Source organism: Silurus aristotelis (genome assembly GCF_946808225.1).
Source record: "Silurus aristotelis genome assembly, chromosome: 17".
In the NCBI taxonomy this organism is placed as follows: Eukaryota; Metazoa; Chordata; class Actinopteri; order Siluriformes; family Siluridae; genus Silurus; species Silurus aristotelis.
Genome location: NC_139590.1, coordinates 14901172 through 14917169, shown reverse-complemented (window position 1 = coordinate 14917169; position 15998 = coordinate 14901172). Strand labels below are relative to the sequence as shown.

General features: G+C 36.3%; 2 protein-coding genes across 3 annotated transcripts; one reads left to right on the top strand and one right to left on the bottom strand.

The window, feature by feature from the left end:
- On the top strand, positions 1-12061 carry LOC310739872 (phosphoribosyl pyrophosphate synthase-associated protein 1). Of its 2 annotated transcripts, XM_083566116.1 has the most exons (11): positions 89-460; positions 2347-2399; positions 2576-2642; positions 2927-3099; positions 4252-4367; positions 4445-4500; positions 5184-5326; positions 6690-6728; positions 9397-9467; positions 9947-10093; positions 10986-12061. In XM_083566116.1, the coding sequence occupies exons 1-11, from the start codon at positions 378-380 to the stop codon at positions 11142-11144; spliced, it is 1107 nt and encodes a 368-aa protein (XP_083422242.1). In that variant the 5' UTR covers positions 89-377; the 3' UTR covers positions 11145-12061. The 2 variants fall into 2 exon arrangements, with proteins under 2 accessions (XP_083422243.1, XP_083422242.1); XM_083566117.1 differs by lacking the exon at positions 6690-6728 and having other exon boundaries at positions 1-460.
- A 1756-nt stretch (positions 12062-13817) lies between these two features.
- rasd4 (rasd family member 4) lies at positions 13818-15294 on the bottom strand. Its single transcript, XM_083565664.1, has 2 exons — positions 15239-15294; positions 13818-15129 (listed from the first exon to the last, which is right to left on the bottom strand). The coding sequence occupies exon 2, from the start codon at positions 15085-15087 to the stop codon at positions 14461-14463; it is 627 nt and encodes a 208-aa protein (XP_083421790.1). The 5' UTR covers positions 15088-15129; positions 15239-15294; the 3' UTR covers positions 13818-14460.
- Positions 15295-15998: the final 704 nt, after the last annotated feature.

Here is a 15998-nt window from a genome sequence, read left to right as displayed (position 1 = left end):
AATCACAACCAATCTGAATGCACTGGTCGCTGTATGCGCTTCTCCAAACCTCCCGGCGGCAGTGAAGGGACATAGAGACCCAAACAGCAACACAAGCCTGGGGTAGAAGAAAAGATGAACTATCGGTTGTTTGGAAACACAAAACCACAGAATGGACACTGGAACACGACCGTTAAGATTTGATTACAGCCTTGTTGGATAAGCAGCTTGCTCTGGTCTAATTCTGATTGTTTATTGACACGCTCATACTGGTTTCGACACATTCAACAGTAAACGAAGAAGACAACAAAAAAAAAAAAAAAAAAAAAAAAATCATTCTGCCAGCCTGAAAGAATTAAACAATCCCAAGTTTTATTTGTGAGAAGACTTTATTCAGAATGAACGTGCCGAAGAGCGGCTATCGCGTCTTCTCTGCCAATTCCACTGCGGCATGTACCGAGCTCGCCAAGAAGATTACTGAGTATGTATCCTGTTAACTAACACACACACACACACACACACACACACACACACACACACACACACACACACACACACACACACACCTTGATGAGTTTACTGGACAACATAGAGACTAATCGTAGCTATCTAATGCATGTTAGTGATCTAGCTAGGGCGTTATGAACAATTAATAAGCGGTCATCTGTGCAGCAGGTCGCTGGCCACATAAGTGATCAGTCTCAGACTGTCTGCCATTGTCATGGGTCACTAATGTGCTGTTATCTGTTCAGTTTAACTCTGTCTTCATTATATAACACAAACTAACTGCTTCATCACCTCTGTGTGACCCTAGCTCACCATTTAGGTGTGTGTGTGTGTGTGTTTAAGCTAAAAAGAATGTCCCTTCCAAGTAATAGCAACAATGTCTGATGGCAGATGGAAGAAATACTTAGTCACACATCAGTTAGTGCACATATTTTAATCACCACAGCTTTCAAGCACTATATACTGAGTTATATACTCGTGCTAAATGGCCAATTGAGCGAGAGTTCAATTCATTATTACTTGCGCTTTTAATTGGTCTCAAAGCAGCTTTACAGAGATAAAGAGGTTGGAAAGTTGTATTAAATCATATTTAAGTTTATAATTGTAAGTTTATAGCAAGGACAAACTCCTGGAGATGGTATGAGGAGAAACCTTGAGAGGAACCAGAGTCAAAAGTGAACCCATCCTCATCTGGTTGGCATCATCAATGTCCATTTATTACAGGTCCATTATTGTTGAGGTCTACTGTTCAGTGATAAGGACTTGTAGTTTATAGAAATATGTTTATGAAGGTTATAAAGGCAGAGCACATGATCTTAATTTATTGGAGCATGGAAAACATATAAAATACAATTTTAAATTGAAAGGCAGAAGTGACCATTAAAAAAACCCAACAACAACAACAAAAAAAAAAAATACCAGACGGCGAAAGTAAATAAAAAAGCAAATTAAATAAAAATGAAATAAATTCCTGTTGTGTGGCCTGGTACCAGTCAATGGCTCAGTGGTTTTGGGAACCCCTGCTATATACTATTTTTTTAAAATGTGAAAAACAAAAGAGTCCATGACAATTACAATGACAAAAGTAAATGCATCACACAAGTGCCACACAGACACCAACAGCTATGATGGTAATTATTATTATTATTATTATTATTATTATTTTTGTTCCATGAATTTCATATGACAACACACAAAAAAATTCCCACTCCAGCAGCTTTCCCTGTTTCAGTTCTGCTGCAAAATCCAAATCACTATATCTGATCTTCCCTCACCAGTGGCAACAAGACTAAACTCCCTCATAAAATTTATTTTTAAATGAAATCATGTATATTGTCTATATAGCTCTGAGTGATGGCAAGTTGCTGGTTCTTGCATCCACAGCACATGTATTTCATAGACAATATAAAAAGTGCTGGTAGGCTGATTGACTACTGTAAATTGCCCTAGGTGTGCGTGTGCGTGCAAAGCATTCGCTCCCATTTCAGCATGTGCAGTCAAGACATCCTGCGGCAAATAATCCTTATTATCCATATAGCAAACGGTGCAAAAAAAGGAAGAAAGGATCCATAGTGTGTAAACTGTTGGCATCCATGCTTGCCAAAGCAGGAACAAATATCTTGTGTTTACAGCTTTGGTGATTCAGTGAAACAAATATTTCCAAGCGGAAAGTGTCAAATTTTCAAAACCTGCAGGTCATTTAATATTTACTATACAAATGATTAATGTTTATTAAAACATTCCACTGTTGGGATTGCTTGCTTACCTGTAGTAATTCTCATCATGATATTTCCCATGGCACTGTTACCTCCAACCTCTTAACAGTATACACACTAAAATTGTGCATGATGTTTTTTTTAGGCGTCTCGGTGTGGAGTTGGGCAAGTCTGTTGTTTACCAGGAGGCAAACAGAGGTGAATTCAATTCTTAAAATTATATCATTTATATACAAAGGCATTTGGCATGAGGTCTCTTTGACAATTTGTGATGAATCAGGTTTTCTTTTTATTATTTTATAAATGACCGTTTGGTCTGTCTGTTGCATTTTGCCTTCCAGTAAATCATTGTGACTGTTTTCTCTTTGTCACAGAGACTAGAGTTGACGTCAAAGAATCTGTTCGAGGCCAAACAATCTTTATCATCCAGACCATTCCCAGGTAAAGCATATCTTTCAATGTAGTTAGAATATGCAAGTAAGAGTAAGACACAATTGTGTAAATCTAAATGTATATGTAATTTCACTAGATTAAATATTAATATGTTTGAATTCTTAATCTGCATTATTTTAAGTATTTTACAAAAGGCCTTGTTTAACTATATTCACAAACTATAAGCTGTTTACACAGCCAGAAGTATCTTTCTGCCATTGTTTTACCAGACTGCCCAACTTTTTTGCAAAACTACTCTTGTATTGACTGATTTGTGTTTGTGTGTTGTTCAGAGATGTTAACACAGCTATCATGGAGCTGCTGGTCATGGCATATGCACTCAAGACCTCCTGTGCCAAAAACATTATAGGAGTCATTCCTTATTTCCCATATAGCAAACAGTGCAAGATGAGGAAGAGGGGATCCATAGTGTGTAAACTGTTGGCGTCCATGCTCGCCAAAGCAGGTATCATATATTTTGTGTTTACAGCTCTGTAGAACATATTGATGTTCATTTGCATTTTTTTAACCCAGTTTTTCCTCATAATTATGCAGAATTATGTCCAAAATTCCTTAAAAAACCCCCCACCTAATTATTAGTTACATTATTTGTTAGATTTTATTTATGCTAAATTTGTTAATCTGTAGATATGCAGTGCACTTTATTGTGTAGGAAATTAGGTCTTTTATACTCGTAGTGCAATACATTTAGAATCAAGGCTTTTCTTTTGTGATGAGCAATTCTTGTTTAAAAAAGTGTGGTATGTTGGTTATATGGTATAAAATGTTTTAATCCAGACAGTTTATTTTGTTTAAGTATTTGTGTGAAGAATACTTTTGTACTCCAAATAACTGTATAATAAATTTTGTAAAGGATCATTAATGTAAAGTTGAAAAAAATGCTACGGAAAGGGTTCTCAGACACTATTTTCAAAAGTATTGAGTCACCTTCATAAGTATGGTATGTGATTTTTGAGCATTGTATTCCACATTTAGTAACAATTTGCGCTTATAATTCCCTCCACTCTTCTGGGAAGATGTTCCACTAGATTTTGGAGTGTGCTTATGGATATTTGTGTTCATCAGGGGTATAACAAGGGTATTACGAACAGCAGGTGCTGATGTAGCTGAGGTGAGGAGACCTGGGGTGCAGTCAGTGTTCCAATTCATCCCAAAGGTGTTCAGTAGGGCTGAGATCGGTGCTCTATAAAAGACCACCTAAGAGCTTACTTTACAAAGCATGTAAACCATATATTCAAGGAGCTCACTTTGTGCACAAGGGCATTGCCATGCTGGAACAGGTATTGGGTTTCCAAGTTCAAGTGAATAAAAAATATTATAGCGCATCTTAAGACGCCATATACAATTGAGTGCCTCCAGCTTTGTGGTAACAGTTTGGAAAAGAACCACATACAGCAGCAAAGGTCAGGTGATCCAATGCTTTTGGCTATATAGTGTAAGTGCAACATATTGTCATTGTATTACACGTAATGGTTCTTTTTTAATATTTATTGTATTAATTTTTCACTAAAATAGCTTGCTCTCGCTAATATAGATTTTCTACCTCACAGAATCTTCCAACAAATGTTTAATCATTATTACTGTCGCTATTAATCAGGTTTGACCCACATCATCACTATGGACCTTCATCAGAAGGAGATCCAGGGTTTCTTCAGTTTCCCTGTGGATAACCTGCGTGCTTCTCCTTTCCTTCTACAGTACATTCAAGAAGAGGTGTGTTAAGATCGAGTGAAATTCCTGTTCCATTGTCTATATGCTATATAAGTTTATTCATAATGTATTTTTTTTAGGTCCCTGATTACAGAAATGCCATTATTGTCGCAAAGTCTCCTTCTGCTGCGAAAAGGTATTGTAACAGTTACTGGGTGAATGTGTACAGTAAATGGCCAGTATTTGTTTGTAATATATTGTGTTCTTTTGGAATAGCTATGATTTTAGCAATTAAGGAACAGCAGTATATTTTTCCACACAGGACAATATGTGCTTGGCTCATTTTCTTTAAATATCCTAAAACATTATAAAAATGGTTATTTATATTGCAGACATCACTGTGAATGGGGATTTAGAAAGCATAATATTAATGCCAGTAAAATACCTTTTTAATATTCCTATTATATTCCCTCAGTCGTTTGTAACTTATTCTCATGGGCACACTTCTAGAATTTTTGCTTATGGACATGTTTTATCTCAAAAAGAGTTTCATTGGTCTCCTTATATAACTTTTTGTATTTTCTTATTTACTGAAGTGAACAGAACAAAAAAAAACTATTATTTGTAAAAAATTAATTAATAAATAAAGAAATAAATAGCAGAATATTAGAAACCTTTTGTTTGTTATGCACTTGTGTATTGCTTTGATTACTTGTTATCTGCATATAAATCACATCTTTCTTCTATTCCTTTCACGAGTACACAGGTTGGCATGTGGCTGATTAAGATTAAGCGTATTAGTCTTTAACATTTGAATGAATGTGCAGCTGATTGCAGTTCTGTTAGAAAGCTCTCTTCCTGTATGTGTACTGATCACAGGGCTCAGTCGTATGCGGAGCGCCTGCGTCTTGGCCTGGCTGTTATTCACGGGGAGGCTCAGTGTTCCGAATCGGACATGGCAGATGGACGACACTCTCCTCCTTGTGTGCGCAACACAGGCCACCCAGGCCTTGAGCTTCCATGTAAGAGTCACTTGTATAGACAGAGTAACAGAATTATTCAAGGCCTTAGCATGGATGGTTTTCCCAAAATGACTATGAGTAGAGCTGCTGCTTGCTGTCTAATTTTTAGCACAAAGGTAGAGTTGTTAGATATTGATTTGGGTGCACATGCTTTCAGTATGGAGTGGTAGTAATGGGGGCAATATTTTGCATCTCAGTAATAACTGCCTAAAGCATTCTTTGCAATGCAGTTTTCTTCCTATTGCTACGCATTATTTCAATTTAAAGCTTCACTTCCTTTCACTTCAGATTTCTTTTAACGATCTGAAATGTCCAAAATCTAATAGATCAACAGGTTCACAATGTCTTTTGGGACTACTATTTTGTAGGTTTTGCATAATTATTACTGCTCAATATTTAATTCTGTCTCATTTGTGCTTGTTGTATATGTCATGTGGACTTGGACAATTCTCAGAAAGACCTCTTAGAGAGATTGGATCAGTATTTTGTGAGCTGTTCTGCCCATCTCAACTCATAACAATCTGTGATCTTTCAACAGTGTAAGCGGTGACACATCTCCGTTATTGTACAGTTTAAAGTAGAGCTATACCAATGCATGAACACAAGATGCAGATTAAATCCAGTTATTGCCAAATAACAATTATTGCCATGCAAAATGCGATAGCAGATTTTATTTTCAAATATGTTCCAGGTGCTCTATAGGTATGCTATATGGATAAATATATCGGGACCCCTGACTTTTCCAGCCATGTGGTTCTTTCCTGAACTGTTACCTTTGCATGTGGTAGCACAAAAATTTTCCTTAACTTGAACTAGGAGATTCAAATCTGTTCTCGAGCACCTGAGTGGAAGATCTTGAGTGGCCTGCTATAGAGCTTTGAACTCAACTCTACTGAACTTATTTGGGCTTAATTGGAATGCTGGCTGCACCCCAGGCCTCCTTACCCTACATCAGTACCTGACTTTACTAACACCAGGCTGAAAGAGCTCAAATCTCCACAAGCACACTCCAAAATCTATGGAAAGTCAGCAGTTGGGAACTAAATAAGGAATGTTCAAAAAGCACATATGAATCTTATAGTCAGGTGTCCATACAAAACCTTTATCGATATAGTGTACATTACTCTAGTTCCTTATAACATATTAAATTCAGAGAAAAAAATTAAGGAAAAAAGAGGACTCTTTAGTGATAACATACAAAGTAAACATGAACTATAAAAGCATTAAAATCTACATAGACATGTATGCCAGCTCATTTCTGAGTGGATTCTGAGGATTTTTGAAGTCTCGCTCTCATCTTTGTGTTTAATGAGCTGTGTCTGTGTGGACGTTATTTAATGTGGTGTTTATTTGTTGATAATAGGCAAGCAACAAGCTCCGTTCCCAGGCATAGAGCTTCCAAGTACGATGGTTAACTCTCTTTGCTTCTGATCACAGCAGTGACCATGCTGAAACGGTTCCTCTATGCATGCATGCAGTTAATCGAGGCCTCTCAATACCTGCGGCCATAAGCATTCTGTACCCCTTATATCTGTTGCAATAATAGCAATAATCTATTGCATTTTAATTGTGTTAAAATGGCAATGGTTTCTTGTTAGACAAAATCTTATACATAGATTTTGTTAAGGGTTTTCTCTTCGCCTAGTCATTGCAAATTTTTAAATCAATGTGTAATCTGAAACCATTCTTGTGGTTATTTTAGAATAAGTAAAACAAAACAAAAAACAGGTGGATAAAGAGTGCTTCCTATCAGGATTGAGAAACCTCAAATGAAATGATTCATCTATAAAAGTTTGGAATTCTCTAAACCGAACTATTTAGTACCTTATACAAATATATATATATATATATATATATATACACATGCGTTTGTTTTTGATTTGGTTGAAATAGTGCTAATCAACACTTAATGCCTGCTTGGGGAGAACTCTGTAGATTAGATATTTAGATTTGTTTTGTAGCTGCTTGGATCCAAGCCCTCTACAAAGTGCTTGGAAACACATGACCTTGATGAAAAGACCAAATATATAAACAGGTCACCTGTAATCTGATGATGGCTACAAAAGGCTGGAGATTAATCAAGCATTTCTGTACGCATTTGTAATGCCACAAACAGTCTGTTTTAAAACTTTTATTTATATATAAAGTTTTATGATGTTCTTTTTTTTTTTTTTCATTTATCACAAGCCTAAGATGACAATCCTTTCTTTCTTTAGATAAAGTACAAATTTAAAGGAAAAGGACTCACAAAAAGAAATATACAGTATTGTATTCCAGTATATGACTGTACATTGCTCGCTGGATGAAAGGCATGTGTTGATGGCATGTTTCATTTTTATTTTTTATTGCTCCAAAGCTGCAGTCTGCCCCTGTGTGTTTAACCATATTCTGGTGTGCAATTGTGCTTGTTGGTCCTGTGCCTTTGCTCTGACGGAAGACAAATGAGACCGGCCCTGTATTATCAAGCAGCCATGAATTAGCCAGATAAAATTAGCCATAATTTGCTGGCATTAAGAACCAAACCCTAGGTGTACCCGTTGCATAATCTTCTTCATGATTGGTATACGTTGGACAATAATCATTGATTGTTTTGTTTTTTTATTATTATTTCTGCATGGTGTGTTCTGTGATGAGTTTGCTGTTACTAATGTAGCCAAAATTGTAGGTGGGGTAAAATGGGAACCATCAAAGGAAACCATCTTGTAGTACCCTGTAGTGAAGCACTTCGAACTAACTAGGGTTGACAGACAGAGTCAAATCAAATTTGATTGTGAATCAAAATCAAATCAAATTTCCTATAACACCAGAGTGTGGTGTTATAGGAAATTAAGCAGCATCTGGGGGGTGTGACATGGCCTAACACACAGCGGTGTTGGTTATTTGACAATAATGCCACATTCTGAACCGTTTTATTCTTCTTATACCACAGCAATATGATAAGTAAATTTTTATTTAGAAATATCACGTTTTAACACTGTTATAGTTACATGTAATGTTGTGGGATTTCCGTGAGGTAGTTTTTATCATCACTTCTACAATTTTCACATTAGAGTCACATTATAGTTTTGCATTATAGTTTTCTTAGTAAGTTTATTTAAAGGTAATAGCACCAAACATGATGCAGTTTGTTATGTTACAATAAGAATAGCACAATGCCATTCCCTAAAGGCAGAAAATACAGCAAACAGCAGAAAATGTGCTCTTTGTTCACAAATAACTAAATGTCTCCTTAAAGCTTTACCATTTCTAGCTGTTTATTATTCTATTTTTAATTTGATTATGTGGAGCGACCTCCTTACAGCTCCCTGTGAATTAACTGTTTTGCATATTCTTGCAACTCATTGCATATTTGGGACTGAATTTCTGGCTTTGCTGCCCAAATTACTTTGTAAGCGTATAAATGACTAACTGGCAAAAAAAAAAAAAAATTCCCCCCCCCATACACAACTCATTTTCTATTCTATAGAGTACCGTAAAGCGTTTTAGAGCACACAAACCTGCCTAAGGTGTTTCAACAAGAAAAGAATGAAAACCTTTCACATTATATGGAGGTTATGTAGATACGACCGGATCTGCCACCCTGCTGCTTGTTGAAGGGCAGTTTTACAAGTGTAACTGAAACGAATCTTCTTATTAAAGCACAGAAAAAAGAACAGTGATGCCAGTGTTGTATTTCACAGCGATTAAACCAGAAATGCATTTATATATTATCACAGAAATCAGCATATCATTTAAATTTCAGCTTGCACTACAGCTATAAGCAGTAAATTGTTACTATTTTCTATTGTTAAAAGCGCTATACAAATCAAACTGAATTTAAAATGTATTGGAAATAAGGAATGCTGTTGGATAAAATGAACAGCTTTTGACCAATCACAATACAGCAGCACTGTGGTATAAATACATTTAGGGATTTGTTTAAATATTTACTGTTAGAAAATGATATACACTTGAATACAATTACCCTGATTCTGAAGCCTTTTCGTTTGATGGTATCCCTGTCTACCACCTCCTGTTTTAAGTATAATGATTTAAAAATAAAGAAAGAAACCTTACATTTTTTTTTTTAGTAATGATGGCCAAGGAGAAACCACCCATTACAGTTGTGGGAGATGTTGGAGGACGCATCGCCATAATTATTGTAAGTTAATCCTTTATTATTTACTATTTTATTGACATCAGGTTACTGCAAGTACAATCTTTAATGGATTTTAATTGGATATTATTTATGGCATTGACTATAGTTTCCTAAACAATTATGTTCCTGAATTTCACCCACAATAGATAGTGGTTTACTAAGAAGAGTGCAGATACACATAATACATGTCCGCTAAAGAATGTAAATGCATGGTGTATTTTAACACTGCAGAAGACGAAGTTAATAGTTAATCTACACTCTTATGACATTGGGTACTATGTATCAGTATTACCAGTACTTTGTATCAGTTTAATTACATAATGGTTTGTGGTCTTCATAATTCTCATGTGTCTATACTGTTAAGTGTTTTGATTGAGATGCTAGATTGGTGTACTTAATAATTGCTTAAAATGGCACCCATTTACATTACACACCTGTGTTTAAATCAATGTTTATTGTACTTATTTTAAACCCTCATCAAGGATGACATCATTGATGATGTGGAAGACTTTGTGGCTTCAGCAGAGATCCTGAAGGAGAGAGGAGCCTATAAGATCTATATCATGGCAACCCATGGCCTGCTGTCAGCTGATGCTCCACGCCTCATTGAGGAGTCTGCTATAGACGAGGTCATGTTCCTGTTTTTTAACATTATACTTAGTTTCCACATTTCTTTAGAAAGTCATTTCCCCATTTAACCTGGTTATGAATATCATGTCATGTGGATGTAGGCGTTTGTGTGTCAGAGACTACCAGTAAGAGAATGACATTAATCGAGACAATAGCTATAAAGGTGAATTTTCAAAACTTTTGGAAGCTGTTTGATTTACTATGAGCTGCGTAGGTTATACATTTAATGGCTTTCTTTTCGTTGGTGCTGTTTTGCAGGGTTAGTGATCAAGGTTGTTTTATGCAAAAAAAAATTTATTTAAATAAATAAAAGGAAATGATTAAAAGTGAAACCTTTTTTAATAAGTTTATAACATATATCTGTCAGGATTCCAAAAAACAAGAAAGTAAACTCTCTAAGTGCCTAAAACAAGTAATATGATTAAGTTGGCATCATGTGTTGTGGTCAGATAAGATCAGAATAGAAACCTATTTGCCAAAAGGATCAAACTTTACAATATACTTCCCAAATATACTATAAAATGAACATAGAACAGGGTAAAGAAATGCATCAAAGTTTGCAGTGACCATGCAGACTGCGAACTCCTGTGAAAAAGTGATGTCCACAAACCTAAGAATATAAAGGAATTTACTCTGTTCTGCTAAAAGGAATGCACCAATATCCTTCTAAAGGCATCTGCAAGCTTGTAAGAGATTAATGGAATAGCTATTATTTAAACCAGTATATTCATTACATATTAACTGTGTGTGTCTGTATTTTTTGAGCAGAAAATATCAATGTTTTATATGCGGAATTTCAACCATTCTGTGGATCACTGTGATAAATGTAATTGTTTAAAAATCTGGTCTGAATGTCCTTTTTTTTTTTTTTTTTTTTTTTTTTTTAAACAGGTGGTGGTGACAAACACTGTCCCACATGAGGTACAGAAGCTGCAGTGCCCGAAGATCAAGACTGTGGATGTGAGCATGATCCTGGCCGAGGCCATCCGCCGCATTCACAACGGCGAGTCCATGGCCTACCTGTTCCGCAACATCACTGTAGATGATTAAGCTTAACCTTCACCTCACTGTGGAAAGGAAGTCCAGACATAGATTTGAGGAGGTGCTTCCACCTCTGCTGCATGTGCTAGAAGTGCCAGGTTTAGAAAACATTAGTATTTAAACCATCAATATTAGCTTATTTGAATAAGAAATAAGCTGTTTAAGGCCAGAGTAAATATGAAGGCAATCACACTTCTGCACTATTATAAGCTGTGTAGCTCTAAAAGGCTGTAGCAGTATCAGATACATATGCAAATGTCTTGAGTGTTGTTCTGTTGCTTGCTGAAGTAGTCTGATCAATAAAGGCATTTGGTCAAATTGTTCAATATTTAGTTCAATAGGAACTAAAACTATAGAGCTATTAATAAGCGTCATGCTGATTTGTTCATTTACAATGGTTTAGCTCTTGATTCCAAAAATATACAAATAAAATGTGAGGGGAAAGAAACGTGCATGTCTTTGCATCTACGCCTTGTGGGTCATCTTATTGTTTCCATCTTGTACACTGGGGTAGGGTCGTTTTCAGACTTTACCAACAGTATTAGTTGATATTGTCCTGATCACAGTGTTGTTACATTGAATTTCTTTAGAGGGTTGTTTTTTTTTTTTTTTTTTTTTTTTTTTTTTTTGGGTAACGTCTCACCCTTCACTTCCACTTCCTGTTCAAAACTCATTCCTGTTGCGTGGCATTCAGGCAGGTGGTGAGTAAGTGTGCCTCTATAATAGTGACAGCAGTTGCTTTGGCAACCATATTCAAAGTTAGTTCCTTCTTATTCTGTTTTATCGTTTGGTTTTCCCCTGCTTATTTGGGCTGCATTCCTACTATTCATAAACGGATGATTTTTTTTTTTTTATGTTATGTTGTTTCTCTAAAGTTTGAATTTGAATCATATTTTTGTAAATAAAGAACACGGTTGGATTTTAAATACCTCACTGTCTTTAATAAAATAAACATAAGCCCATAAACTTGTTTACTGAAAAAAAAATGATCTGCAGTCAACCCCAAAGAAATAATCACCATACAGCAGTATTATACAATCTTAAACAGATTAAAGTTATATTCCTTACACATTTTACAGTACAACTTCAATATGGTTTATGTAGTGTAACGTAAACTCTCTTCAAAAGAATCTCGCTAAACGATTTAGTCCCAGACCCTTTACTTGCTCAGAACTCCTCAGGGTAACTTTGGGGACACTGTGGAGCTTAGACCAAGTCAAGGGGCAAAGACAGCAAGTTGTGGACATCTTGCAGGCCATTCGCTACCTTATAACAATTGTGAAACATCAGGGTGACATCTATTTCATGCCTCTGAAAATCAACTCGATTCAACAGCTCTCTCTCTCTCTCTCTCTCTCTCTCTCTCTCTCTCTCTCTCTCTCTCTCTCTCTCTCTCTCTCTCTATATATATATATATATGTATATATGTATGTGTGTGTGTGTGTATATATATATATATAATATATGCATGCATCAAAATCTATTTTAAAAACCAAATTTAAACATTATTAGCATTATTAGTATTAGTATTAATATTATTATTGCTAATAGCCATGTTTTGTCCATGTTTCAGACTCACCTGCGTTTGGAAAAAGCTCAAGCAGTCTGTGTGTAAAAATGCAAAATGACCAAGGTGAGACAGATAGGGAGCGCTGCGTTTTTAACAGACTGTTAAGAGGAAGTAGAGAGCTGACATTAATATTAACTTCCTGTTTCGGATCAAGGGAACAATACACCTTGTCTCAAAAAGAGGAAGTAAGTGTGTATGCATGTGTACATGGGTGTCTGTGATGTACAGAATAGGTGTACAGGGTAATATATTACTATGGTGTATGGTCATATATAGACAGTCTTTTCAGTCACCTTTTGTGTCTGAATATGACATGCCAAGCCTTAGTCCTGCTATGGCGGACACACGAAAGCAGTTGTACACGATCGCTACTTGTTTCCAAGAAAACTGATATGTGAAAAATATGCTGAGTCTATCATTCTGACCTGCCTGTGTCTGAATGCCCTGAAGATGAGTAATATTTGCAATGATTGTCTTGACCAAAATTTCCCCTGCAAAGCACATTTTTATTTAGCACAGTTATTTATTCAAAAGGCCATTCAGTATAAGAGGCCATAAAAACGAGCAAACATCTGATACGAATTGGAGAAGAGAAACTTGGCATTTGGTTAAAAAAATGCAATGACCTTTCTTGTCATTGTATTTCTGCTTTGACTAAAAACAATCAAAGCCTTATGCGGAGCACAAGCTAAGGAGATGCAACCTGGACGAATCTCCACTAGATGGTAGTAGAGTGCTAGATGAGATCTTCTCTAGTGACTTCAGCATTCAATAGGACGAGTGCAAAGTGATTCCTGGAGTCTGTTAAGACTTGCATTTCCTCTTTTCTTCCCTGGGTATTATTAATATAAATATGATAAAAGAATGATGCAGTGCAAGCTTGTAAATGAGGAATCAGCTATGAGGCCGTTGTATTATTTTGAAACTGTGTGTAAAAACGTTGTGTGTGTACATATACGTATACACACACACACACACACATATATATATATATATATATATATATATATATATATATATATATATATATATATATATATATATATATATAATCAAAGCATAATACCAATTACATAATTCTAGATACGTGTATTTTAGTGGTGTGCCAATGATTTTGCAGTCAGACATGTAAATATTTATTATTCATACTGTAACAAAACATAAAACATATGATACATAATGAGCTTTAGAATATCAAAACTACGTGAGTTATATTACATTATTCATTCATACTTTTTGCAATATTTAGACTTAAACCAAGGACACAGGCTCAATACTTTGCTGCAGCAATGGCCTACGAACCAATGCAAATTTTATTCAAGCAACTTACAAAACAAAATGCATTAGACTGGTATTGAATACGACATTTACACTACAGTACATACAAGAATTTATTTTTCACAGAATCATTTTTTTTTTTTTTTTTTTTTTTTTTTATAAGCTTGGCCACCAGAGTCCACTTCTGCATCTGATTAACACTTAAGTCTGTGAACTTTCAACAGAGATTCAGAAGTTCAGTGCAACTTACATTTGAAACGAAACGCAATTTAAATTCAGCATGATCATTTTAAACAAATCATCAGTTTCTGCTTTCATCTGAAAGGGGTTGTTTTTTTTTTGTTTTTTTTTTTCCTCCCCTTCCCAATCCTGTCTATTGTCAAAACTGAGATGAAAACATTGATGCTGTGGTGCTTGCAAGGATTCACATGTTGTGAGGAGTTTGACGTGGATACTTCCCATTTGTCTTGTGAACTTTTAAGACATGGTGCAGCTGTTGGTCTTGTTCATGGGTGGCCGTGCTCCTGCGTTCTTGGGGAAGGTCTCTCGGCGACGCCTCAGTGCCGGGCTCAGGCGGCTTGGCACATTGGCCTGTTGCAGCAGCTCTCTAAACACCTCGAGCACGTTGTCGTTCTCTTTAGCCGAGGCTTCTAAGAAGCAGTTGTTCCAGTCCTGCTCCATGGTGGCAACAACGTCTTCAGCATTTACTCTTCTGTCATCCTTACAGTCTGTTTTGTTTCCCACCACCACCACCGGTGTGAACTTGTCCTTCTTGATCTCCAGGATCTCCATGTGCAGACTCTTGACGGCTTCAAGTGTCTCGGGGTCATCCACAGAGTAGACCAGGGCGAAGACGTCACCGTTCTGAATGGAGAGTTTGCGCATAGCTGGGAACGAGTAGCTCCCGCTCGTATCCATGATGTGCACAGTCACCCTGATGCCAGCCACCTCGTACTCCATGCTGTGGAGCTCCTCCACGGTGCGCCGGTGCTTTGGTTCAAACCGATCTTGCAAGAAGCGCTGGATCAGAGCTGTTTTGCCCACACCGGCAGCTCCCATGAACACCAGGCGTACCTCTTTTTTTTCCTTTGCATCCAGAGACATGCTCTCAGAATGCTGCTCTAACCTTAATGGATTGAATAGTTCCTGCAAGAATCGAGTGCAAACCTCATCAAACAACCTGACACTTAAATGTTTAGCAGCTTGCAGGTCTGTTCTTGAAATATAGTTTAAGTAGTTGCTAAATGAAACTTACTTTGAGATGTGCTACAGCAATGCATGGCACACAGATGACAGGTGTTTCTGTATCTGTGGGTGTCTGTTCTATTTATAGATTTTCTCAATCATGGTTCTGCACTCCTCCTTAGCTCCCGGGCCAATGGCTACACCGCAGCGCTCCTTACCATTTACTATGTGACCAATTGAAAAGCAGTATGCAAATGAGAATTGTTATGAATATGCTCGAATCAGGAGTAGCAGGAGCTACAAGGTCTAAATGCATTTTGGTGCTTCATATTCTGGCCATAATGAAGTGATCTATACAATGCCAAAAAAATAGTTACATTTTGCCGATTATATGGATATATTCTGTGTAATAAATAATTGTAGATGTGTGGTTTAATGGTATATGATTAATATATTACACTAATATTTAATACGCAGTGGATTTTTATCACTAATTACTTTCTCTGTAAATGGCTCACATTTATGAATGACTGAATATCAGGTTATCAGTTTGAGACAAGCTAAATAGAAAGCTAGGGTTTGCAGAATTACATATTCGCAGTTGAATTTACAGTGTCATGTTTTTTTTTTTAGATAGACTATCAATGGAAACACCAAAAGCCACTTTAGCTAGAATTTATAGAAATTCACAGGCTTCATTAGAAGGTTTACAAGCCTCATGCAACTTAATATAGAGTGCTGGAAAAGTGCTGAGTAATGGTCGTTGCTTAAAATGTCAGTGTTTACTGGAAGATTTGAAGTAATTAAGTTTATAAATTAAATAAAAAAAT

What these genes read in the sequence shown, in the direction of transcription:
- rasd4 (XM_083565664.1), bottom strand. Translation starts at nt 15,087, where the DNA reads ATGTCTCTGGATGCAAAGGAAAAAAAAGAGGTACGCCTGGTGTTCATG.
- LOC310739872 (XM_083566116.1), top strand. Translation starts at nt 378, where the DNA reads ATGAACGTGCCGAAGAGCGGCTATCGCGTCTTCTCTGCCAATTCCACT. An exon ending in CCCAGGCATAGAGCTTCCAA is followed by an intron (nt 6,729 to 9,396) that starts GTACGATGGTTA and finishes TTTTTTTTTTAG; the next exon opens with TAATGATGGCCAAGGAGAAA. An exon ending in GACGCATCGCCATAATTATT is followed by an intron (nt 9,468 to 9,946) that starts GTAAGTTAATCC and finishes ACCCTCATCAAG; the next exon opens with GATGACATCATTGATGATGT.